The 27246-nt window shown below is 37.6% G+C and overlaps 2 protein-coding genes across 7 annotated transcripts in view; both read left to right on the forward strand.

Annotated features, from left to right (window-relative positions):
• PPP3CB (protein phosphatase 3 catalytic subunit beta) overlaps positions 1 to 9319 on the forward strand; it is a 50265-nt gene extending 40946 nt beyond the window's left edge. For 3 of the 6 annotated variants that reach the window (XM_037497946.1, XM_037497950.2, XM_037497952.2), the window contains exons 11-14: positions 388 to 472; positions 1520 to 1617; positions 6227 to 6256; positions 7705 to 9319. In XM_037497946.1, coding sequence (XP_037353843.1) covers positions 388 to 472; positions 1520 to 1617; positions 6227 to 6256; positions 7705 to 7883 — 392 coding nt within the window. In that variant the 3' untranslated portion in view covers positions 7884 to 9319. The remainder of the gene's footprint in view (positions 1 to 387; positions 473 to 1519; positions 1618 to 6226; positions 6257 to 7704) is intronic. The other 3 variants (XM_037497947.1, XM_037497948.1, XM_037497949.2) reach the window with 3 other exon arrangements.
• A 39-nt stretch (positions 9320 to 9358) lies between these two features.
• MSS51 (MSS51 mitochondrial translational activator) lies at positions 9359 to 22319 on the forward strand. Its single transcript, XM_054690668.1, has 8 exons — positions 9359 to 12617; positions 16156 to 16211; positions 17372 to 17634; positions 17941 to 18096; positions 18730 to 18854; positions 19067 to 19633; positions 19948 to 20041; positions 20371 to 22319. Exons 3-8 carry the CDS (start codon positions 17396 to 17398, stop codon positions 20588 to 20590), a joined length of 1401 nt encoding a protein of 466 aa, XP_054546643.1. The 5' UTR covers positions 9359 to 12617; positions 16156 to 16211; positions 17372 to 17395; the 3' UTR covers positions 20591 to 22319.
• The last annotated feature ends 4927 nt before the right edge of the window (positions 22320 to 27246 follow it).

The following is a 27246-nucleotide window of genomic DNA, read 5'->3' on the forward strand; positions in this document are numbered from 1 at the left end:
TGTCTGTTAGTTTGCATGCTATAAACTCTCATGAGAATAAAAGGCTGTAGAGTTGGTATCATGTTTTTGTTCTCTGATTTGTGATGTAGATTGGGCACTAGTCTCTTTCCCATTGCTGTTTTATTGATTAGGCAGTAGTGTCAGAGTCATAAAGTTTATGGATTACTTCCGATTTTTATCTGTATCAGACCCCAGATGTTAAACTATTGCTGAGTTGAGGGAGTGAGGGAGTGAGAAGCTTTTTGGCAGGTAATCTCCTCCATGTAAACTGGTGGCAGGGGACTTGGTGTTGGTTCAGATGAGCATATATAGAACAGACTATAAGAGAATCATGCAACTGTGGATGCCCTAAACTTGAGTCTGTCTTTCTATTTATTCCATTGAAAGTAGGTTCAGCTGCAGCCCGGAAAGAAATCATAAGAAACAAAATCCGAGCAATTGGCAAGATGGCAAGGGTCTTCTCTGTTCTCAGGTAATGATATATTTTCCTGATTATTTGTTTAACAGAAATTACTTCTATTGTACCTTGTTGCAGGTAGTGTCCTCCTTGACATCTAAAAGCAATATAGTAGCATTCTTCTTATAAAGAAGTTGTATATTTACATATTAAAAAAGGGAGCACAAGTTAATTTTGAAATTAGGGTCTTTGACTCTGGCTTATTATTATAGCTCACCTTTGGTATCTCTTGTTCTTCTATGATGAAAGCACTAGGTTTATACCTTGAAAACTAGAGCAGGATAAGAAGGATGGGGCACTTTTTAAGAGTATTTTTTTTTTTAAACATTTATTCATGCATACAGGAACCGGGGTACAGGCCAGATGTACGGGAGGGTGAGAGGATTCACCAGAGACAGGGCAGGAAACAAAACAGGCAGACTGACTGAAATACACTCCTGAGGGGAGCAGTGGGCCAGACAGGAGAGGTCTGCCGTGCCATGTGGGTATCTCTCTGGCTGGTCAGGAATTGAACTTGTGCTACTGAGACTGCTAACAGCTTCACAGCGCTGTGCTCAACCACCTGAGCTACCAGGGAGCCCCACTTTTTAAGAGTATTTCTGATGAACTTGTTCATCCATATAAGAAGTCACTTTTGCTGGAATCATAAATTATCATCCTGGGTTAAATGTATCCTTAAAATTGTGTTACATGTATTAAATGTGTTAAACATGGTCAGATAAATGTATTTGCAAATCTGATTATATCAGACATTTGAACTTTTCAAGCTTGTGAAATCCCACATTTTCTCAGTTATATGATGCCAATCAATGATGATTCTCATCACGTATTTAATGAAATAAAACTCAGGGAAAAACAATATATCACTCAGTTGTAAGACACACGCTCATATCTGAAACATTTAGAATATGGAAAAAGGTATATCTTTGAATTGAGGAAAATATGGTAATAACCACAAATATCAAGTTATATACATGGCCTTCATCTGGGTCCCATCTCCTCTTTTGAACAAAGTACTTGTTGGAAGTCTCTGATGTTTCTTCTTGTATCTCTCTGCTATAGGGAGGAGAGTGAAAGTGTGCTGACACTCAAGGGCCTGACTCCCACAGGGATGTTGCCTAGTGGAGTGTTGGCTGGAGGACGGCAGACCCTGCAAAGTGGTAATGATGTTATGCAACTTGCTGTGCCTCAAATGGACTGGGGCACACCTCACTCTTTTGCTAACAGTACACATAATGCATGCAGGGAATTCCTTTTGCTTTTCAGTTCATGTCTCAGCAGCTGACACAGGCAGAATGCTATATGATAGATAGTGTATGAGCAGGGCAGAAACTTGATAGAATGGGTATTCCTTTCAAATGAAAATAGTGATCAGTTTCTCATTTTTTCATGAAATGATATGGGAACAGCTCATGTCATAATGTGTGGAATATTTAGTTATTCATTTGTCTAATGCACAATTTCCTTTTGAAAGCCCCAACTTTAGAATGTGAATCAAGGTTATTCATATTACTAAAATGGAAATGTAATTCCAAGTTTATTTTTTATTTTTTTAATTTATGTAATTGTATTTGACTATATTTATATTTATAGGCATTTATTTAATTTTAGAATTAACAATCTGCTTGGGTCTTAGAATATTGCTTATGCACTTCACTTGCCAAAAGATTTATGCAAGGTTTTGTACTCTGGTAAAATGATGACAAAGTTTGTTTTCTGTGGTGTTTGTCAAATGTTCTATGTATAATCAACTGTCTGTAACATGCTGTTTCCTTCCTCTGCAGATGTAGCTGCTTTCCTAAATCTGTCTGTCTTTCTTTAGGTTAGCTGTATGTCTGTAAAAGTATGTTAAATTACTCTATCAGACACTTGTCTGTCTTTTGATGTAGAAGCAACTTTGTAGCACCTCGTTTAGAGGTTTGCTGCATTTGTTGCTGTACTTTGTGCATTCTGAACATGAATGTAACATTAGATACTAAGTCATTGTTATAAGGGGTTGAATTTAAATCCTGTAAGTCAAAATTGAAAGGGTGTTATTAAGTGTGCCTTTATTTTGCATGAAAATAAAAAGAATTATACGTAAAGCATTCCTGTAATCTGGCTCATTGAATATTTTATGTTTAAAAAAAACCTAACATTTTTGGGTGTAAATATTTGTGTAAATACTGGGTTAACTTTTTGAAAGCCCATTGTAGATTAAATAGAAGAGAGTGATGTGAATATTACAGACTATGCACAATAATCAAAGTCTAGATATCTTTCCTTTGTGTTTGGAAAGAAAAAAACGTAATATGGAAAGCCTTAATTTATGTTTTATTGTCATTTGTGACAGCCCTCCAAGGGTCATTGCTCTATTAAAACCAGCAGCAACAGATATGATGTTTTCCTTAGTCATGATTAACAATTTCTTTATGGTAAAATTTAAAAAAAAATTAATTTAACTTTTTAAACATATTTAATCAGATTGCTTTTATCCACCATTTCATTCAGTCTTATAGTAAATGCTGAAATAAAGAGAATTTTTCCCTGTAGACAGATAATTTCTACTTGTAGCCTTTTGTGTTCTATTTTATATGTTATTGTATTGTCTGCTACCACCACTGATTTATGTGAGAAGTACCACTGTGTTTTTTAGTTTCAATTTTTATTTGAATGAGGGTTTTTTAAATTAAAACAAAATTTGTTTTCTCTTATAAACATAAAAGTAAGCTAAAAAGAATTTCATGAACAGACATTAAAATAAGATCCTAATAAACATTCAGTAAGACTAGCAAAAATGCAAAAGGGTGAATTTCAATAAGTTGAAAAGGGTGAATTTCAATAAGTTAAAAGTTAGGCCCTTCCTCCTGTTCAGAAGAGAAAAAGAAAACCAAAAAGGTCTCATACTTAAATAAATCTACACTATAGTCACCTCTCAATTTTCTTTGGATAATTATTACTTTCATGTTATAGCCATGACAAACCTTTCTTTCATATTTCACAATTAGCACCTGCTAACTGTATACTTTGTTGACAGCTCAGCATTTCTATTTGTTCTTAATTTGTATGCATCCTGAAGCTAAGTCTTCTAACTTTGAAATCACCCCCAATTGCAGGAAAGTTTTGAAAGTTAGCTTTACTGAGGGACTATTTCTAGCATAGAGTAACTTGCTGAATGATGTTGAGCTTAAGGGGTTTAAATGGAGAGACTAGGCTGCTCCATAGCTCTGCCAGGATTGACTCCTGATAGTTTTAAGCATTTGGTTGAAGTGATTTCCTGATCAGAAAATAAACCCATTTTGAAACAAATAACAAAATCTCATACAAAACTGCATCTGTGTATTTTTAAAAAATTCTCACATTTTTTATTTTAGTAGATATATCTGCTGATGTTAGTGTGAATAACTGAATTACTACAAAAAGAAAATTCTTAAATCATGACTTACTGTAAACTTATCAGAAAATAAAAATCATCTTCCTAGTAACTTAAAAAGTTAATTTATGGTAATTCTCAAGTGTTTTTATAAACTACACAGTTCTTTTGGAGGAAGATTTGATGTACATTTTTTCATGGAAATTTGATTGGAAGCTGGCTCCTTCACCAGGGAAAATATGTGGCCATGTCTATTTTACTAATGTTAAATTCCTCTTGACCACTCATTCTGTGTAGTATTGAGGAACATGGTTAGAGATGGCACAATACTCTAACTTACAGAGGCCATACCAAGATGCCCTCTAAAACTGAAAACAAATCAAGGAAAATAATGCCTTTCAGATAGATTTTTTTTAATTATTAGATATTTCTCTTAGCTTAATGTTTATCTTCTTTCAATTCTAAGAATTCGAGCTCAAAGTGGTACGCAATTTTGAATGTGATACCTATTTTCATTCTGAAAAACATTTAGGATCATTTAGTCTCCAGAAAAAGCACAGAATATAATTTACCCTAGAAAATGCTTTTCCATAAAATTAAGAGCCCATGGAATGATTTCAAAAGTATACAATTTGAAAATTTTATTAATAGACTTTTGATCAATTGATACCCTCAAATATATACTAATTCTTATATTGATGTTAATTTTTATTATTATATATAGGTTATAAAATATTTCCTATGAAATCGCTCCTATTACCACAAACTCTTTAAGACATATTCTGATGGGCATTTTTTTCCCATTTCATTTCTCATTCATTATGAATGAAATAGTCCACATTTTGAAGACTAGGGGTTTTCTAGGGCTGATCAAGTAGAGATGGGTCATTTATATCAGTTTTCAGTTTAGATAAATTCTGTGTGGGCAGATTTCCAAGTATGCTAAGTGTAATTGGCTGTTTGTACAGTGGGTATACAATAAGTATGTCTGCTTTAATTGGTAATATAATTTAACAGGAAAATTAACTCTTCCTTTATTCAGTGTTTATCCTACTTCTTTTGGTTCCCTAATTCACTTTACTATCTGATTAAGATCAGTAATCTTTTCTAATTTACTCTACTTTAATTCTTTAGATTCATCAGTATCCTTTGACATTAATAATAGCTTTGGATAAAATTTATCATTTCTAAATCATGTATGAAAGATCATTTCATAAGTAGTTATTCTAATTGGCTTTATTGTAGAAGAAACAAAATAGAAAGGAGGGGACATTATTGTTATAAGTATTTTGAGTAAGTGCACTTTGGGTAAAGTGGAGACTAGGTATATTGTCAGGAAATACTATCCTCTGTAATCTCTGGTCCTGGTCCTCAGTGTGATTGCTGTTTACAGTTTGAATTCAGAAATGAGCGAAAAGAATCTTTGACTATAAAAATTTATGACAAAAGATAATGATTTTCTAAATAGGTCAAAGTGAAGCTATACCAGGAATGTCTCTTTCATTCATAGGACCTATGCATATGTCCCGATCATCAAATAATTAGGATTTATTTCCTGTAAGACCTCAATTCTATCTCTTGATTCCTCTCTATTTGGTAGATGGACTTGAAAAGATGCTTAGTAACCTTTCTGTCTTCACTTGAGAATGAAGGCTGTTAATTACTACTTGAGGCAGATTTGAGTTCATGATAAACTGAACATAAATGAATCTTTTTAAGGCTATTGATGTTATTGTTTTTAAATATTTGAAACACCATTGATACAGGAAGTTCCTAGTGGACAAGAGGGGTCTTTTTAGGTACCCACAAAGAACAGAGCTGCAGAGTAACTCACCAAGTTTATTGTCCTTAAATGTAATTGTATACATACCAACATTTGCAGCTTATGCTTTGCCATATGAATTAGGAGCGAGAGGAAAAGCATTGCTGACCCCTTCTAGTTTATATTACCTGGGGATGAGCATTGTTTCAGTAGACAAGAAAAACAGAATCTCCTGTTTGTTCTTCTATAAATTCATCAGTATTTCACCCTAGAGAATTTCCTTGTAATTGTGATGAATGTGATATAATAAACATTTCAGAAAATTCCAAGGCCATCAGAACACTGAATTCAAGATGAGTAATTAATATCGGAGTGCATTTGCATGGGTGCTGAGGCATCTCTGTTTACAATAGGTCTTTGTGTTTTGTGCGCTGAGCAATGTTGTCATAGTGCTGTGTGTAAACTGTGCTGTGTCAGAATTTGGGGATTGGATGGGGCTCTCTATTATAATGGGTACTACTTATGTTACATTATAAATGATGATGTAGTTTGGGATACTGTGATATTTTAAGTGATCATTGCCTTTTCTGCTGTACAATATGACCCTTCTCATCTCTCTCATTCATTTTGCATGCCTCTGCTCACTTCTGTACAGCCACAGTTGAGGCTATTGAGGCTGAAAAAGGTACGATCAGAGTCCTTGTGCTGGGCAGAGATCTGTGGTGTGTGGGTGGGCATCAGAGAATATCCTGTGGGTGTGTCTTACTCCTAACTTACACAGCCCAAGATGAATCAGACTCACTGACTCATCAAGTTTAACCGTCACATTTCTTTTCTTTCTTTCTTTCTTTTTTTTTTTTTAAGTCATAAAGACTGATTTCCATAGTGGCAGTCTGTTTTTTTCCCCTTCATTAGTATAGTGTGCACCAGCATTTAATGTCCCTAAATTCTTTAGAATACAGAATATTATGCTATAATATCATAGCATTTAAGGTTGCAAATAAAATTCTATATCATATTTTTTGTAATTCTATGCTACTCAGATTATTTTTTCCCAAGTGAATGAGATTTACATTTGTTTTTGCTCATTTTCAATAGTTTACGAGCTAGAATAGGAGCTATCACTATAAAATTTTTTTGGCTGCAGTTTGGGCTAGTGTTTGATGATGATGTTATATTTATAAATATATCATAAGAAAGAAGATAAATAATTTCAGGGTGGAAGTGAATTAATAAAAAAAAATAGAGATATGTGTTGATTTGATATTACACATTGCTGAATGCTTTGCTGCCCCAACCATTTATTTGGTTCACATATACAGACTCTGACTCCCAGGAATTGCACATATTGAAGCAACCAGATTATTACCAGCAATATAGAAATCTTTTCTATACATATTTAATAATGGAGGATGTGTCATTGCAGATGAAGTAAATAAGAAAACAATTAGAGGAGTATTGCATATATTTTCATTTGGATTTTCAAAGAACATATAGTGAATGGCCAGTGAATTAAGGAAGACGTCTCCTAAAATTTGAAACTGCGTATACTTTTTTGCTGTCAGCTAAACACAGATCTAACTCTTGGAGGCATTTCCCACCTTTTTCATTTCATGTTGGTGGTAATGGGGTGATGAAACCTTGAGACCTCCAAAATAGTTCTCATCTGCTAAATTTCAACTTAACTTTACCTCTTTCTCCTCCCAAGCTTTTAGTGCAGATCTGTATGTTTAGGATTAACCTTGTTTAGCCTCTTCACTTGCCCATACTCTTGTTGCTGCCTTACTGTTATATTCACTGATGATCTTAGGGTATGTGATAATTGGTGTAATAGAAGTCAGACTGAGACCATTGCCTGGAGGTTGATTTGGGGGTCTGGGGAGGGGTGTGTGTGTGTGTGTGTATGTGTGTGTTTTAAAGGCTATGCTAACATTTGATATCTATGAAGCTATTATTTTTATATTTAGGTTTAAACATTTTACATTTTAAGGGGAAGTCTGGAATGGGGATAGGTTTCGTTAAAGATTTAAATGTTGCTACATACAGCTAATTTCTTTCTTCTTAAAAATTGTGTTTTTGAAATCTCAGAAATGTTTTTCAACTACTGACTTATCAAATTTGCATTTTGTTAAGCAATACGAGGATTCTCTCCACCACATAGAATCTGCAGTTTTGAAGAGGCAAAGGGTTTGGATAGGATCAATGAGAGAATGCCACCCCGGAAAGATGCTGTACAGCAAGATGGTTTCAATTCTCTGAACACCGCACATGCCACTGAGAACCATGGGACTGGCAACCATAGTGCCCAGTGACCCACAGCTTCCCAGGGACTCTCACATCTTGGGCTCCAAATGGACAGATCACCTGAGGAACTGGAGGGGTCGGTCAAGCTGACTATAAATGTCACGGTCCCTCTGGAGAAACCATTGTGCTTTTGAGACTCTAGCCCCCTTCCTGGATGGAGGCTTGAGGGCCCTGGGACATGTTGTGCTTTCTGATAGGATTGGGTCATCGCTGCCAAGGTGGACAGCAGTGAGCAAGGGGCTTGGGGCAATTTCCAGTGGAGGGCAATTACACCTCCATTTATGCTTGTGGTTCACACATTTAAGTTTACAAAGAAGTTTCGTTTTTCCCTTAATAGAACTAGATTTTGTTTTTCAACCATGACTTCACATGCAATCCTAAGCGCTAATGTGGACTTTTTTATTTTCCCATGAAATGTCTTTAAAGGATGAATTAGCATGGTCTTAAAATACATTTCTGAGGTTACTAAGTTGTATTTTGAATTATGGACAAAATGCTGAGAAACCCAGTTGGCATCTATACAAAATGCTGACCTCAGGTCTATAGTTCTTAAATGTGGCTAATTCTGTAACATGGTCTTGGTTTTTCAGTTATGAATGCATAACCTGTTTCTAGGCAGATTCTCTTACTTGAACACAAATCCAAAAACTAATTTAGGATCTTTTTTTGCTCAGATCTTTTGAGATTTTCACCCCAGAGATTTAAGAAGAAAACCTCTAAATTTCAAAATTATGAAGAATTACAGAATTGCTCATTTAAGGTACTTAAAAAGAAGTTTGTACATTGTCAAAGTAAATTTTCAAATCATGTCTGTAAAACTTGACGTATTTTGTGTATGCATGTTTTCATTTTGCAAATATTTAATATATAGACCTATGATGTACAGATACGACATGTATAGGTTACCTAGATGTTATGAATAATTTTAGTTTATTGTGAGTATTCAAGTTGCTTAAATAGCCACCAGGGTGATTTGCTGCTGGCTTTCTATCATTTTTATGTTTTGATGCAAAGGAAATTTTTAAAATGTTCTGACAGTGTTTTTGATTAAGCAATGCAGTATAGAAGCAATGGTCTGTTCAATCATTCAGATGTTAGTGGAAGCATAAAAGTCAAGACTGCATGTTGAACATTTTCTTTTGATAGTTACAGAACTGCTTGGTTAAACTAAATGGAACCATGTGCTGACTTTTCACAATTAATGATCTGTATTGATTGCCACTGTAGTTTGGTATTTCCTTTTACTTTGGTGGCCTGCTAACCTTATGCCCTGGAATACAACTCAGAGCTCCAGGCAGCGGAACCATCTATTGTTTTGTTTGCCAGAAAGTGCACCCTGTATGGTCGCCTGTCTAAGTTGGAAATATTATGCATGTGCAGGACTATCCGAGTATTTTATAAACAATAGCACACAATAAATTCCATGCATGGGCCGCTGCTCTTACCTCTGTGTTGGGTTTTATTTGGAAGATGTAGTCTGATTTGACCTTCTGATGGAAGTCAGAAAATTCTGTTAATAGAACTGGGATTATATCCTGTAGAGATTATCTCATGGATAGTTTATGGTAATTTGATTAATTCTTATTTTTGTAAGTTTTACTTAAAAAAAAAAAACTGGTTACACTTGTTTTACATGTGCATTGGTAACTGAGCACTAGAATACTTTGAATGTCTATTATAGTCTTCCTAAGTCTAATATTTAAAATCCTTGTTTCACTTTTAATTGAAAGAATGTGTTATTGTCTACAACTTTGTCATAGCAGTATTGGGAATTTGTTGGATGTTTAGCAATAAGAAAATGGTATTAGTGATATTGCATTTCTCTGCCATCATATTCCCTTTTTTGTTGCCATTACCAAAATAAGTATAGAACTTTGCAAATTGAGGAAAATAGGGATGGTCAACATTTATAATAATATGATCATATGGTAACTTTAAGTACAGTTTTCAACAATAATTATAAAGATATACACTATAGAGCATTCATTTTAAAGATTTATTTATTCATTTATGCATAGAACAACTGGGGTGTAGGCCAGAGGTGTGAGGGTGGGGGGATGAGAGGATTCACCAGAGACAGAGTAGGGAGCAGAATAAGCAGATCCACTGAAGTACACTGCTGAGGGTAGTGAGACAGAAGAGGGTGAGACAGAAGAGGTCTGCTGAGCCATGGTTTTAGCTCCCTGGCCAGGGATTGAACTCATGCCACAGTGGCTGGCGATAGCTTGATAGCACTGAGACTTTAACCCCTGCATTAATTTTAATAGAAATGTCTATGCTTGCTTAATTCCAGGTAGCAAATAGAACCCGTTATTAATTATTACAGCTTCTACTTGCTGTGATACTAACTTGCATGTCAATGAGCTGTCTCTAAAGTTTATTATGTATTGCATACTTTTAAAGATTCTTCTTGGTATTATTGTCCTATGAAAGCTCCATTTGTAAACTAAGAGTTTAGTATATCAGGTGCCAGGAAATTCTTGAGCATTTAGGTCCATTACTAGGGTTGTATATTATTTGAGGGGGTCATGGGTAAAGATAAATCATAAGCGTCATTACTAGAAGAATTATGAGTTGATGATAAAAATGAAGAAAGTGAGAGGAAGAAACTAACTCAAAAAAGTGGTATATAAGAAGAGTGGTAGAATATCATTTAGTGTCTCACAGACCTTTTGCTTCATAACTTCTTCCTTCATAACTAGTTTCACAATGAACTGAAGATGTATTTTTAAAGAATTTTTAAAAATCAAATTCATGATGAATAACAAATTGTGAAAAGTTCAGATGTTTCTAAATTACAAATTTAAGTGTATATCAGAGCATATAGTAATGATGGCAAAATATAAATTAATATTTAATATCAATTTTTTTCCTATATATCATCTCCCTTTATATTCAGAGATGACACCTCTGAGTTAGAAAAGACAACCTCTAACTTCTTTACTTTCTGCATTCAACCATTATTGACAGAGTTCATAATCTTCAAAAATTCTGCAGTTAAATTTGAAATTGGCTTGAAGCCTATGTTTATAATGAATCACCCCTATTTTATTCAGGCTTTTTACCTACTTTGTTCACAGGTACTCTATGTAATGTTAAGTAGTATTTTCTTGTGTCCTTAACATTTTACTTCCACCTCCCCTACTTGTTGTTTGTGTTCTCTGCAGTTTGAGGTTTCTTTGGAATTCATTCTCTGCATTATTCATGTATAGATTTGATTTGCTACACTGTAGAACCTCATTGCCAGTGGTTCTGTTCCTCAGTTTGGTGATTTATAGAGGCAGGTAAGTGCAATAGTTGGGGCGAGATCTAAGCAGAAAGTTGGGTCTTGGAGTCATAGGAACACGACCTTCACAACTTCTTAGAGGTTCTGGAGCATGACAGCTTTAAGTGAAAAAGAGCTAGGATTGTGGAATTAAATTCTCTAGATCAGCATCCATTACAGTAGGGAATGAAAAGATGTTTGAATGGATTCTTTTCTGTTTTTTGTTCTAGTAGATCAGAGGAACAGGGAACCCTGGAGTTCTGGATGTCAATACAGACCCAAAATGAGTTCCCCTAAGCCCAAAGTCCTTTTAGCATAACAAACACTGCTTAAACACAACAATGACCAATCTAAGCTTAATCTTAGACATTAATATTTGGTCTTCCTTTTTTTAATATTCCGGTAATATTTAATTCAGATAAACAGCTGGGGTGTCCCTGATGATACTTTTAAAGAGAAATAGTTGGAGTGCCTCTTGACACTTGGAAAATTCCTAACTCTCCTTTATGTGAAAGTGAATTTTACAGATTAGTTCTGATGTTTCATCTACAATTGATTTCCTTTACTTGTGAGTGACCATTTTTGTTGCCTTCCTTGCATGCTTTATTTGTATTTAAGCCTAGATTGGTCATTATTGAGTTGTGCTGAGCAGTGTTTGTTGTGCTAAAATGAACTTTGGGTTTAGGGGAACTCATTTTAGGTCTGTATTGACATCCAAAACGCCAAGTTTCCCTATTCCTCTGATCTACTACCTACCCTAACTTTTCCAACCACATACTGGCTTCTGAACTAATACTAAAGATTTTTTTCTAAATTTGTGGACAGAGGAGAAATGCTACCTTAGTGAGAGAGATCCAAGAAGCAGTAGGTTTCATCTTTTCCTATGCTGTTTGGCCATTGATGAGTTTGGGAGTGTTGACAGAGGTCTGAGCCTTCTTGGCAGAGAAGGAAGGTCAGAACAAGAAGTCCATGGATAAGGAGTCAGGTCCCTACTTGCTTTGCCAAGGAGAATTCAGTGTTGCCTGTCTGGTTGGCAGAGTCCACGTAATTACAAGTCACCCATCATTTCAGCAGTTTGCAAAGGAAAGTGATATGAAGGGACAGCTGCAAGTCAGCTACAGCCCAGATCTGAGGAGATCAAGCACTCACTTCACTTGGAAGAAAGAGAGAAGGAAGGAAAGCCGAGGGCTTAGCAGGGTAAGTTACTTTTCCATCAACCCGTCTGCTTTCTTTAGTTTATAGTTGAGTGAAGCACTTATCACCCCAGGGAGTGTTAACCACTGATGAAACAAGTTGATGGTGTTTATATTAGCAATATTCTTAATGTATTTCTCCTTTTCCCCATTCTCTTTCCCAACTCACTTTGAAGATCCTCAGTGACTGGTAGCTTCATTCTCCCTTCCCAGCTTCATCAAAGATGTTTTGTGTTTGCTGATGAATTAGAGAAAATTAGATGGGCCTTGCTGGTGTGGAGATGGTGAGTTTACTTAAAACTTTTAGTGGTTTACTTAGGGCTTTTACTTAGTTTACTTAGGGCTTTTAGTGGTAAGGAGGGGGAGAGAGAGCAGATCTAGGTCTGGGAATAGCTAATTTGGGGGAATTTGTACATGAAGGGTTAGTTTTTCTAGGCCATCTAGTTCACTCTCCTCTCCATCCCTTGATAGTGGTTGTTCTCTTATACACTGGAAATAAATTTGAGCCTAAGTGATTAGGGGTGGCTAAAAACAAGTTAAAGTGATTTCCTTTCGAGGTGGGATAGATTCTGAAGTCAGAATTTCTGAATTCATTCTATAATTCATACTATAATTCATTCCAACTTCTGTTTCAGCCTCTCTGAATTTTGCCTTTGTTTCTCTCAGTCTCCCCACCTGAAGTTCGAAGATCCTAGACTCATTGCCAGAAAGCTCATTCCAGGGAACTTGAATCTAAGCTTAAGAGTATAGAAATTTGGACATGAATCTGATGATATATGTAGATGTGGATACAAAGATTTGCTTCCTCATCCACCCTCTTACCTTCCTGCTAAGAAATGAGTTCGTTTGTATCATGACACTCTAGACATAAAAGAAACTCAGAGGTTTTGCCATCACTTCTGCTGCCCAAGCTGTGTGATTATTTGATTTCCAGCCTGTTCAACCAACCATCAAGAGTTAATTTCCATTGGTGGTAGACCTTTCTTTAGAAATGCATGTCAGTGAGGTATTACCTTTCTGGTCTTGACTTTCATTGCAGCACAAAGACTTGGTTTGGAAATCTGAAAGCTATTATTACTTCTGGAATTGAAGACTTGAGTTGTCTCTGAGATACTTTTCCTTCATACCTGTAAGGAAAAGATGAGTCATTTCAAGGTTTAAAGTGTTATCTTGCCTGAGGGGATAGGTAGATAGAACAACTTTTTCTAGAGCAACAATGATTTTGTATATATGGTGAATGTGTGATGATTACAAGTGGAGGGAAGAGACAGATCAGTTGTTGGAAATGAAGTTTGAAGCAATTTCATCCACTCGTTAGTAAAGAGATAATGGCTCTTTAACCCTAAAATAATGCATCTGTACGTCTAATTTCTTCATTGGTAGGAATGTAGAAGATATGGTGTGTAAGTAAGTTTAGCTGTCTCTGATCTGTGGACTCTGAAACCATTCATCTGTGGAATGAGGGGAGAGATTAAAGGGGTGAATTGAAAGGATAAGGAAAAGGTACAATGGAAAATTGAAATTAGTTCTTCCGTTAATTTGAGGATGGGTTTTCATGAGCAGCATCTTTAGTGATGGATATTAACTGTATGATTCTGGGAGGTTTTTTTCTGATTGTTCTGTCACCTACACCTCAGCTGAATGGTGAATCTGGGGTTTTTTCCCTAACAGATCTGATCCAGAAGATTAAATGTCAGATCATTTTTATAACAAAACATGATCCCCAATTTGAACTTTCATAGTCACTTCATTCACATAAAACCATGTCAGCATTTTTATCCTTCTTCATTTCCCTCATCTTGGAAGCAATTAATCTGAGGATTAATAACTTTGTAGTTTCTAGTCTGTATGAATGCTTTTTTAAAAATCTTGAGATGAAATTCACACAACATAAAATTAATCCCTTTTAAGTGAGCAATTAAATGGCATTTAGTACACTCTGTGTTTTGCAATTTTAACAGGCATCTCCATAAAAGGGATGGTACCATGTTCCCTACCCCCATTTATGGCACTGCTTCTGTTACACAACCACCACCTCTATCTAGTTCCAAAACATTTTCATCACCTGAAAAAGTAAACCCCGCAACTATTAGATTTACTGCCCATTCCACCCAGCTCCTGGCATACACAAATTTGCCTTCTGTCTTTCTGAATGTACCAATTTTCATAACCACTATAAGCAGAATCATATAATATGATCTTTTTTGTCTGACTTCTTTCATTTAGCGTATTTTTGAGATTCATCTATGTTGTAGCATATATCAGTATTTCATTTCTTTTTATGGCTGAAATATATTCACATAGGAATATAGATGTTTATGTGTGTGCCCCTACATACCAATTTGTTTACTCATTCATCTGTTGGCGGGCTTTTGGGTACTTTGCACCTTTTGGCTACTGTGAATAGTGCTACTATGAACATCAGTGTATAAACACTTGAGTATTTGTTTTCAATTATTTGGGGTATGTGAGAGTGAAATTGCTGGGTCGTATAGTAATTCTTTTTTTGCAGAGCGCCCATACTGTTTTTCCATAGCAACTGCACTATTTTAACATTCCCACCATCAGTACACAGAGGTTTCAAATTTTCCACATGCTGACCAACTCTATAGTTATTTTCTGGTGTGTGTGTGTGTGTGTGTGTGTGTGTGTGTGTTTATTTTTATTTTTTTATAATGCTGTCCTAGTAGATGTGAAGTAGTATGTGGTAGTTTGGGTTTACATTTTCCTAGTTATATTGAGCAATTTTTTCCTGTGCTTATTGGCAGTTTATATACTTTCTCTGAAGAAATGTCTATCCAAGTCCTTTGCCTATTTTTAATTGGGCTATTGGTTTTTGAGTTTTAGTTTTTATATATTTAGTATATTAATCTCTAATCAGTAATACATGACTTGCAAATATATTTTTTTAAAGATTTATTTAATTATGCATACAAGAGCTGGGGTACAGGCCAGAGATGTGGAAGGGGGGTGAGAGGATTCACCAGAGACAGAGTGGGGAGCAGAACAGGCATATTGAGTGAAATAAACTGCTAAGGGGAGCAGCAGGCGAGACAGGAGAGGTCTGCTGCGCCCTGTGGGTTGCTCCCTGGCCGGCTGGGTATTGAACTTGTGCTGCAGAGGCTATGGACTGCTTCATAGTGCAGTGCTTAATCCCTTGCGCCACCAGGGAGGCCCTATGACTTGCAAATATTTTCTCACATTCTATGGGTTGCGATTTTACTCTTTCCTATGATACACAAAAGTTTTTAATTTTGATGTTTATCTATTTTTCCTTTTCTTGCCTGTGCTTTTGGAGTTATATTCAAGAAGTGATTGACTTCCAAAATCATGAGGCTTTCCCCCTGTGTGTTCTAAGATATTTATAGACTAAGCTCTTATGGTTAGGGTCTTTAGACTTAATCATAGTCAAATCATTCTGTTTCATTAATCCCATAATGTCTTCATATACATCTCTGTGTTCATGCTGTTCTCTGTACTTAAAATTCCTTTTCCCCTATATCTGTATATTCAAAGTGTTACCATCTTTCATTGTCTATTCTGACTCCTGCTTGCTTCATAGTCTTCCTATGTACTCACCAACTGAAGAGACTCCTAATCTTCTGTTCAGTTTCATTTTTCATATAGGATTTATATACTGCCATATATATATATATATATATATATATCTTCTTTTTATGTCTAATCCTTCCATAGGACATTTAAATATTATGTATATTTTTATTTTTAGTATATTTTGCAAATTACTTTGTTATCAATAAATATTTATTGAGTGAATAGATGTTTTTATTTTTCCCAATATATTCCCTTTTCTTTATTCAGCATTAGTGGAAGGAATAGAAGACAACTGGGAAGGAGAACGTCACAGATTTTACCAGGTAGTGGGTTGATGTGGACTTAGTTCTTCAAAATTCACTTCAGGAAGTTTTCGTCATAATTTGCATAACTGCTTTAACTACATAACTGTTAGTACTGTGGTGCTTATTTTATGTTGCTTTAATTTCTACTTCTTCTACATCACATATGAATGTGATGATTGGTCTTTTAAAATGAGTGTTGCACTTCTCCAGCCAGTTTAGAGGATTCCCTAATTCTCCAATTAGGTGACAGTTTCTTTTTTTAAGATTTATTTATTTATTTATGCATACAAGAACTGGGGTGTTCTTGTATGGCCAGAGGTGCAGGGGATGAGAGGATTCACCAGAGAGAGAGTGGGGAGCAGAACAGGCACATCTACTGAAATACACTGCTGAGGGAAGCAGCAGGCGAGACAGGAGAAGTCTGCTGTGCCTTGTGGGTTAGCTCCCTGGCTGGGCATCGAACTCATGCTGCAGTGGCTGGCAATAGCTGGATGGCACTGAGACTTTAACTCCTGCGCCACCAGAGAGGCCCTAGATAACAGTTTTTGACTACCAAAGCTTCTACTGCTCTTTCCTTAAAACTTGATTTTAAGAGTGGGAAGAGCACAAGGAACTGTGGTGATCGTGCACAGGTGAATTGGTGGTGGGAATATCATGGGGACTGTACCTGAGTGGAGAAAACATACTTTGTACAAAAATGAAGAATGATGTAAAAAATATATAAAACAAAAAAAACCCTCTTTTTTGGTTTTAAAACTTTATTAATAGATAAATATTCTTTGAAAAGTCAACCATTACTGAGAAGTCTAAATTTGCCTTTCATCTACCCAGTTCCCAGCCCACTTCTTCTTCCCCTTCTCAGAATTAATAATTTTTACTGGTATTATGTGATCTCTGCATTTACCTAAATATATTTATTTATATATAAAACTTCATATATAGCACATGTATAATTATATGTGAATATATACCTTATATGTGAATACATTATATATGTATATATTCACATATAATTATTTCCTTCCTGTTTTTCATAATCGCTTGTGGTGCTCACTAATCAATATATACTAAATAAATCTAACTAAAACCTGGGTATGAGAGAATAAGTGCAAGGTCAAATACGAAAATACGTGTATGTCCAGCTTGCAAAATTCCATTCTACATCGGTTTACTTATAGTTCCCAGGTATCAGTGGACTGGCCATGGCTCCAAGGTCCCGTCGACGAAGGCACAAGAAACCCCCATCATTGGGGGCTCCCATAGTTGCGACCCTGTCCACAGTTGGGACCTTGCAAACAGCTGTGACCCATGTGCCTCAGACCCTCTCAAAACCTGGCCCTAGCATTGATGCACTCGGCTTCCTTTCCTTGGAGAATAGTGTTCCTGGCCTATCCCAGTTGATTCTGGAAAAGCTGAACATGAAAAGCTATGAAGAATACAAGTAAGTGACTAGATATGTGGAAAAGCCATATATTATTGTCTCTGATAGCAGTGATTTCAGAAAGAGGAGAGGGAATATAATTTGGGGAACACTGAGTAATTTTTAATGAGGAATTTTCTTGCCCTGACTTTTGCCAGATTCATTACTATTAAAGAAAATAATGTGCCTAAGTGAGAAATGATGGGAGTAGGAGATATGGGGGTGGAGTAAGTGGAAATACATAGGAGGAAAGGTAGGGGGTCACAAGAGATTTTGCAGGTAGTCTTTTTTTTCTGTTGCCAATCCTTCTCTGTGCTGTCTTCACAGGTTGGTGGTAGATGGAGGTACTCCTGTATCAGGTTTTGGATTTCAGTGCCCTCAAGAAATGTTCCAGAAGATGGAGGACACATTCCGATTCTGTGCTCACTGTAGAGCACTCCCTAGTGGCCTTTCAGATTCCAGGATCCTACGGCATTGCAAGAGGTGACTAGTGGGGCCTAATAGGGGACACATCCAGAAATAATCTTGTTTTAGGACTTTGTTGCAGGAAGAATGGCTTGAGGTTTTTCAGAATAACTGAAGGCCCACTCCTCATTTTATGTGACCCAGGGCACAGAGAGATTACAATAGAGTTGTGTCCTCTTATGTTTTGTGTTATGTGGAGATCAGACGGACCACAGTATAATAATCCTCTATTCCTTCCTCCTCTTGAGTACTCAGTGGGTGAGACCATAACTGTTTCTGGGAAATTGGGGTCAAGCCACATCTCTGATAAGAGGACAGCTGCAAATTTCTGGTGTTTTATTTTTCTGGAAGGGACATGAAAAGTGAGTTGTTCCAGGTAGTAACTGAGGCATCACTCTGACACAAAGAAATAATTACATTCTCAGTCCCTCCTGCCTTCCTTGCCACAGGTAGTCCCCAAATTGATGCATCAGCTGTCACTCCTCGCTACCTTCCTTACTCTAAATTTTATGAAATAGATGGAAGGCAGGGTATTTCAGATGGAGAAACAACAAGGTGTTCTGGGTACAGGACTGTCTGTTCCCTTTACCAGATATCTCCCAATCACCTTTGAAATATAGGAACATCTGTTTATGGGGCTCATTTTCTCAGGTGCAGAAATGTCTATTACTGTGGGCCAGAGTGCCAGAAGTCAGACTGGCCAGTACATAGGAGGGTTTGTCAAGAGCTGAGTCTTGTAGCTGTGGACCGTCTCATGGAATGGCTTCTGGTCACAGGTGAAGTGGTGGTGGTGGGGAACTTTGCCACGATGATCATAGTTTATTGTGCTTGTATAAAGACACGAAGTATGTTTTTTATGAGGAAAAAAAGAAACTGGATGGGACAATTGGAATGGGGCCTTCTTGGTCATAGATTGGAAGAGTGAACATGGAGGGAATACTGCAGCCAGGAAAGAATTAGGTCACTTCTTAATGCTTCTTTCCTACAGGTGATTTTGTCCTACCCTCAGGACCTTGGCCTTGTCTGGCTGAAGTTGTACAGGACTGGGACACCTGGTTTTCTATGCGGAGTTTACAGTTAGATACTACCCTGGATTCTGTGCTCAGTAGCCATGCCATGACCAACCTGTGGGCCAGTGTAGGACGTCCAAGGCCAGACCCAGTTGTCCTCCAGGGCTCTTTGAAGCGGCTGCTGACAGATACCCTGTCACGACCCTTGACACTGGGCTTAGGAATTCGGGCCTTCAGGATAGATGTTGGCAAGATTGGGGGAAGTGCAGTGCATGTGGTTGGTGCTTCCCATGTAGAGACATTCCTCACTCGCCCTGGGGACTATGATGAATTTGGCTACATGTTTCCTGGACACCTTGGCTTCCGTGTGATCATGGTGGGTGTAGATGTGGCTGCTGGCTTTTCACAGAGCACCTTCACTTCACCCCTGGAATCTGGCACAGTTCAGCTTATTGGCCATAGAGGACTCTATCATGACTTCTGGGAGGAGCAGGTAGAGACTGGGCAGACCGCCCGTCCAGATTTGGTGGTGGCATTCCATCCAGGTAAGAGTAATCGGCTCAGGGAAATATTGGGTGGCTTCTCTGGGAATTTTCCATCCTGACTCTTAAATCATCTATATTTGGAATCCCATTCATTTAGTCAGATTAATACAATATGAGAATTAACTTGGTTGTTTATTATCAATATGTGCTACACCTGGGTTCAGAATTTTCCACTGAAGAACCTGGAGAGTCATGGTGGTAAATTAGCATTGGAGGTGAGCAAGGTGAGGGCTGAGGTGGACAAAATCAAAAAAGTGCTTAGTGTCTACTTCAGCCTTTCCCTTTGCTATTCCCATTTCCATTTTGTTCTATAGGTTTTCATGCTTCCCTGGACTTAATAGAGGCTTGGCTTCCCACGCTCCTGCTGCTTCGTGATTATGAGATCCCTACATTGATTACTGTTTACAGGTTTGACCTCCTCCTATTTGCGATACCTCCCTAAATTAATTTCTCTTTATGTATACACCACTTCATTTCTTTCCCCACTTGCTTATCTTCTGCCTTCTGGTGAAGATTTTCTTCCTTATCACATTTGATTTTCTTACCCTCTTGAAATAAAGGCTTATATGTTAGTTAGTTGGGTAGGCAGTGAGACATTTGGGTAGAAGGGTTAGCCCTTGCCTCATTTAGCCTTGGGTATTTTGGGGGTTGATGAATCCAGAAATGTCCAGTTCTGAGCAATTGCTCTCCTGTCTCTCCCATAATCAGCAGAGCAATTTTTTATCTGTCTCCCACAGTCATCAGGAGTTGGAGGCCTCTATGCAGATTCTGGTGGACCTGGATACACACATCATTGCCTATGGAGCTAACCCTTTTGCATCTCTCAAGCCTGAACAGGTCTATTCCAACCCCAACAAGCAGCCAGTATACAGCAGTGCCTACTATATCATGTTTCGTGGAAGCTCCTGCCAGCTGGATAAGAGGCAGTTGGAAGAGAAAGTAGATGGTGGGGTTTAAATAGCTAAGCCAGACCCTGACTAATGTACAGAAAATGGGGAAGTTGTGATAAAATTACCCTGCTTATACCAGATTGTTGCCAACTCTGAAACCTACTATATCCTAACCCAATTGTCTAGGTGAAGAGTCTAAGCTGAATAGGAGCACTTATATTTGTGACTCTTTTCTAAAAGGTTAGCCCTAAGTTCCTAGCAATAGGATTCTAGATTCAGTGTGTGGCAAGAGGTCCTGCCTTTCCAGAGTCTTTGCAGAGGCTAGAGTTCCTAACCGTATCCTTTGTGAGAAAATTACACCTTTAGACTTGAACCAGATGGCATTGAGAAGAATGACATCTTAATCTTCTGAAAAAGGTTTCCTTCTTATCCATCAATTTGGGCTAAAAAATAGAGAGGTCTTAATTACTTAAAGTGGTACAAGAATGGGCAATTCAGAGAAGTGGTGGGAACTCGGGAGGTTGTGAGAATTGGCATACAGTTCTGTTTCCTGACTTTTTTGAGTTAAATGTCTCATTTTCCTATTTTCTCTTGGGGAATTTTGACTTCAGAATAGCTTTTTTGCTCAGGTATTGTATTTTAGATGTCCAGAGCATATCAGAATTTACTTGAATATACTGGAGTTATTTGCTATCACCTGTTCTAAATCACAGTAAACTCAGTTTAGGGCTTATTAAGTCACTTGTTTTAACTTATTTCCTAGTCACTGAGGAATATTTGTTTACATACAAGGCCTTAAGATTGGAGTTTCTCTTTTGCCAACAGAGTGATTGTATCTGCTCTATTTGGATCTGCCACTCTGCCACCCCCTATCTCATATTATCCTTGTCTTATCACACTCTGAAGATTTAGGTATTCTGTCACTGAACTATTTTAAAAGATGAAATTGCACTTTCTGTGATAATATGAATGGAATTTGAGGTGATTATGCCAACTGACATAAGCCAGAAAGTGAAAGACAATTACTAATGGTTTCACTTACTAGTGAAATGAGTGATATAAAGAAAACAGATTGTCAAAGCACAATAAAAGTAACTGGAAAATGGTGGTTATTAGAGGTGGGGAGGGAGTAGAGAGCAGAAGAGGCTAAATGTGATAGTGTAATGGCACTGGAGCTTGGGTGGTAAGTGAGTGACGCATGTGAACATATCAAAGTGTAAAGCTATACTTCTGAAATTATATAGTTTTGTAAACAAATGGTAAATAAAATTTGACTTAAAAAAAAAGACTAGGGGCCTCCCTGGTGGCGCAAGGGGTTAAACACCGCACTGTGAAGCAATCCACAGCCTCTGCAGCATGAGTTCGATCCCTGGCCAGCAAGGGAGAAACCCACATGGCGCAGCAGACCTTTCCTGTCTCACCCGCTACTCCCCTCAGCAATGTATTTCAGTCAGTCTGCCTATTCTGTTCCCCACTCTGTCTCTGGTGGGTCCTCTCATCCCCCACATCTCTGGCCTGTACCCCAGCTCTTGTATGCATAAATAAATAAATCTTTAAGGGCCTCTCTGGTGGCACACGCGGTTGAATGCTGCACTGTGAGGCTGTCCTTAGCCTCTACAGCGTGGGTTCGATCCCTGCCAGCTGGCAAGAATCCCACATGGCTCAGCAGACCTCTCCTGTCTTGCCCGCTGTTTCCCTCAGCAGTGTATTTAGTCAGTCTGCCTGTTCTGTTCCCCACTCTGTCTCTGGTGAATCCTCTCACCCTCACACACATCTGGCCTGTACCCCAGTTCTTGTATAGATAAATAAATCTTGAAAAAAAAATCTTAAAAAAAAAAAAAGACTAGTGGGGGCCTCCCTGGCAATGCAAGGGGTTAAGACGCAACCAACGAAGCCATCCACAGCCACTGCAACATGATTTTGATCCCCGGCCAGGGAGCTCACCCACATGGCACAGCATACCTCTCCCGACTCGCCCGCTGCTCCCCTCAGCAGTGTATTTCAGTCAATCTGCCTTTTCTGTTCCCCACTCTGCCTCTGGTGGATCTTCTCACCTCCCCACACCTCTGGCCTGTACTCCAGTTCTTGTATGCACAAATAAATCTTAAAAAAAAAAAAAAAAAAAAGACTAGGTATTTATTCCTGTAACCTAGCTATCACCTTGCACCCCCACCACTCTACCGCCATCATCCTAACACACACACACACACATACATTTTTATTGCCCACTGTGATGGGGTAATTTTAGAATTCATTTATTCATTCAAAACATTTAGTGTCTCCCATGTGAAAGGTACTGTGTTATGGCTCTGGGGATATATAAAAGATGAATGAGACACAGTCTTTATTCTTAACTTAGGAAGGAAAATAATACATGTATATTGATACCTTTATTATAAAATGTAGTGTGGAATAAGAAGCATGGGAGAGACTTGAAGTGCTTAGGAATTAGAGTGAAAAAAGAGATCACTTTGCTAAGTAATAGTGCTGGTTTTATGAATCCAAATTTTATGAAACATGGAAGGCAGGGCATTTCAGATAAAGGAACAACAAATAAGGAGGCAGAAAATCAGGAAATATTTTGGTGTATATTGGGGGATTAGTATAAATTAAGTCTGATAGGAATAGCATAGCCTACTGGTCAGCTTTAGACTTATATAAATCTAAGAATGCTGGGATGATGACCAGCTATATTTTGCCCTTGGGAAAGCTAAACTTCTCAAATTTCCTCTAAACTTCTCAAATGAGAGGGAACCTGTACCCAGAGTTACCTTAAGAGTTAAGTTAGAATGTTTGCATAGAGGACTTATGCATCCCAATTTTAAAATGTACTGCAAAACTTAGTACAAAGCAATAGTAACCAAAAGAGTTACTGCTAATGATACTAGCACTGGCATATAGATCGATGAAAGAGAATTGAGAATCAAGAAATAAATCCTTTATGGTCAGTTGATTTTTGATAAGTGTGCCGAAACAAATCAGTGGGCAGTTGTTTCCTAGATAGGACACTAAAACCACAACCAGCCAACATAGATAAATTAGACTTTATTAAAATTTTAAAATATAAGCTTCAGAGGATACTTTCAAGAGCAACTCTGCTATAATAGGTATACCCATGAGAAATGAAAACAGGCACGCAAACATTGATAGCATAAATATAATAGCCAAAATATCCATCAGTCTGAATGGTTAAAAAAAACTATACAATGAAATACTTGGTCATAAAAAAAAGAAGAAAATAATACTTCATGCTAAAATGTAGATGAACCTTATAAATGTGTTCATTCGTGTTCATGTTAATTGAAGAAGCCAATCACATCACATTGCTGTATGAAGTGTCCAGAATAGGTATATCCATAGGCATGAGGAGATTGAGGATATTAAGCATTATGGTTAAGGGTATTGGGGTCTAATTTTGGAGTGATGTAAATGTTTTCAAATTAATTTTGGTGATGGCACAGCTTTATTAAAATATTGAAAACTGTTGAATTGTACACTTCATATGGGTGAATTATATCTCAAGGCTGTCACCAAAAAAATTATTTTAATCTTAAGAGACTGTAAAAAATAGGACTATTTGTTAAATGCTTAACACTACCTAGTTCATAGTATGTACTTAATAAATGGTAGCTGCTATTGAATACATAACACTTTGAATTTTGCTCAGTAACAAACAGATTGAAGTGGCAGTTATGCGTAAGATGGTTTGGCAATAGAAAAACCACTTGGGATGCTATTATGATTCAGATGAGATAATGCAGGTGTTAGCTACGGTGACAGTAGGGAACATGGAAAGCAAGAAGTAATTTCTAGCTATAGCAAGTTAAGTAAAAAAGTAGATGGTGATATTTTATAGCTAGAATAGGAAAGTACACTATCTGGTTTGGTTATTATTGTGATGGTTCGTATTATCAGAGTTTAATAAAGAGAATTCACATAGCAACAGGTGATACAAAAATTTCCAATTTAGTAGTATAGTGGTATTAGGACATAAAAGTCTAAATGCCTAGCTTTATGCTAAATACCAAGGATTCTGAAATGGCTTCTGCCCTTAAAGTGTTTACAGTTTAATAGAAGAACAACATAAGATCAACATGACAGCTATATATATTTTTAAAGTCAGCAAGTGATATGAAAAAATAAATATTTCAAAACATTGTATCTGAAAATCCCTAAGGATAGCACTACTTTTTTTTTTTTTTTAAATAGAGGCATGTTTTTATTTATTTTATTTGTTTGTTTGTTTTGTTTATACATGCACTGGGTACAGTCAGAAGCGCGGGAGGGTGAGAGAATTCACCAGAGCCAGAGCAGGGAGCAGAGCAAGCACTACTTTTTCTTCTAACATATCTTCCTCTCAACATGTCTGTCAGAGCCAGTTTTCCCTCCAGTACTGGAAACAAGTCTATTTAGTTGACCACCAGATCAAATTGTTGACTGGGTCTGGGGGCTCTTCTAGTGAATCAAATATTTATTGAACATTAGTAGACTCTAGAGATGTCCCTGTTCTTGAGCTTACATTCTAATGGTGGAGGCAAACAGTAAACACATGAAACTTCCAGATGAGTCTAAGTATTATAAAGAAAACTAAGCTGGATAAGGAATGTGTATAACTGGCAGATGTGTTGGTAACAGGTGGCTACTAACCCTACAACTGTCAGGGAATACCTGTGTCTCTGAGGAGATGGATGCCATTTGAGATGATACATATAGGAGAGAACATACCTAGTAAAAGCAATAATAAGCAATAAGCCTAAGAACCTCTATGTGTTTGGGCATGAGCTTGGTATGTTTGGACAGAAGGCCTCTGTGATGAGAATTTAGTGATAGAGAAGGGAGGTAAAAAAGGGTGAGATAGGGGCCTCCCTTGTGGCACAGTGGTTAAGGACACAGCACTATGACGCTATCCCTGGCCACTGCAACATGAGTTCGATCCCAGCCAGTGAGCTAATCTATATGGCCAACCTCTCCTTTCTCCCCCGCTGCTCCCCTCAACATTGTATCTCAGTAGATCTGCCTGTTCTGCTCCCCACTCTGTCTCTGGTGAATCCTCTCACCCCCTATACCTCTGGCCTACACCCCAGTTCTTGTATGCATAAATAATCTTTTTTTTTTTAAAGGGGGGTGAGATAGAAGTAGGCAGGGGTCAGATTATATAAGGCTTAAATAGACCATGACCAGGAGTTCGGATTTTATTCTGGTTCTAGTGGAAAGCTAATGGAGGAGTTAATCAAGGTGATGGCATGACCTAATTCTTTAAAGATCACTGACTCAGAGTTTCTGAACTTCAGTACTATTGACATTCTGGGCTGAATCTTTGTCATAGGGGGCTGCCCAGGGAATTGTTGAATGTTTAGTAGTATCCTTTGCCTTTCCCATTAAATACTACCCCATCCATACCAGCTGTGATAACAAAAAATGTCTCCAGACATTGTCAAATGACCCCTGGGCGACAAAATTCCTGCTTTAATTGTATAAAATAGTATGTGTATTTAAAGACTAGACTCTGACACAATGGAATGTTCACATTAGGAGAAGCATAATGGCTTCTGTTTCACATGAACAGTGAGTGGACTATATGATGACCTTTGTTAGTGATTAGAGGTGTTCGCTAAGTTTATGTGGTTGAATATAGGTAAGTTAAAAGTTCATGTGCTTATGACCACTGTTAAATGTGCCACCGTGGATATCTGTAAAAGATCGTTTAGGTGCAAAAAAAGGGAATAATTAAGTCTATGTAAGGAAAGATAAGGAAATGGAGGAGGTCAGGAAAAGATTTCTGGAAGCTAGAAGGAGATGGGTGATTTTTTTAATAAACTTTTTAAAATTTTTTTTTTTTTTAAAGATTTTTATTTATTTATTTATTTATACAAGCACTGGGTACAGTCAGAAGCGCGGGAGAGTGAGAGAATTCACCAGAGCCAGAGCGGGGAGCAGAGCAGGCAGAAGGACCAAAGCACACTGCTGAGGGGAGCAGAGGGCGGCAGGAGAGGTCTGCGCGCCATGTGGGACCCTCCTCCTGTGGCCGGGGAGCAGCTGGGGATCGAACTGGCGCTGCAGAGGCTGCGGGCAACCTCGCAACCCAGCGCTCAACCTCTGCGCCACCGGGGAGGCCCTTAAAATTTATTTAAAAAAATTAAATACCATAAGGTATCACTGCCATAGTGCACCCACCTCCAAATCACCCATAATCCCCTACATAGTCCATTGTGCTTGCTTCTTTGTTCTTAACCCTTCCCCAACCCGCTTGACCCTTTGGATGCTGCAGTTCTATAGTCAGCTTTCAAGGGTTAATTTTTGAACTGGTTTTTATCTCACCCTTAGTTTGGTTTCTCTCTGTTATCCATACTAGTGATACCATCTGGTATTTAACTTTCTGCTTGACTTTTTTCACTTATCATTATCCCATCCAGGTCCATCCATATTGCTGCAAACCGCATGAGTTTATCTTTGATCATTCAGTAATATGAGATGGGTGATCTCTGAATTGAGTCTAAATAGATGAATAATTTTTAAAAGTGGACAGTGCTTTCTAGGTAAAGGAAGTGTGAGGAAAGGGTCTTTGACCTTCGACGGCCTTGTATGTTGAAAGGATGAATGGAGAAATGTAGTGTATGAAGTGTCTGAACAGGTCATGGCATGTTTGAATTATAGCTGAGGCAAGTGGTTTGGAAATTAGGATTAGAAAATATCCTCTTAGGGCCTCCCCTGATGGTGCAGCGG

Source organism: Talpa occidentalis, unplaced genomic scaffold, assembly GCF_014898055.3.
Source record: "Talpa occidentalis isolate TD23 unplaced genomic scaffold, MPIMG_talOcc4v2.1 talOcc4.8, whole genome shotgun sequence".
NCBI classification, from domain to species: Eukaryota; Metazoa; Chordata; class Mammalia; order Eulipotyphla; family Talpidae; genus Talpa; species Talpa occidentalis.

Bases quoted from the DNA above. Each gene is read 5' to 3' on its own strand.
- MSS51 (XM_054690668.1), top strand. From the start codon at position 17,396: ATGGCTCCAAGGTCCCGTCGACGAAGGCACAAGAAACCCCCATCATTG. The intron at 18,855-19,066 runs GTGAAGTGGTGG...TCTTTCCTACAG, and splicing joins GGAATGGCTTCTGGTCACAG to GTGATTTTGTCCTACCCTCA. The intron at 19,634-19,947 runs GTAAGAGTAATC...TTTGTTCTATAG, and splicing joins GGTGGTGGCATTCCATCCAG to GTTTTCATGCTTCCCTGGAC.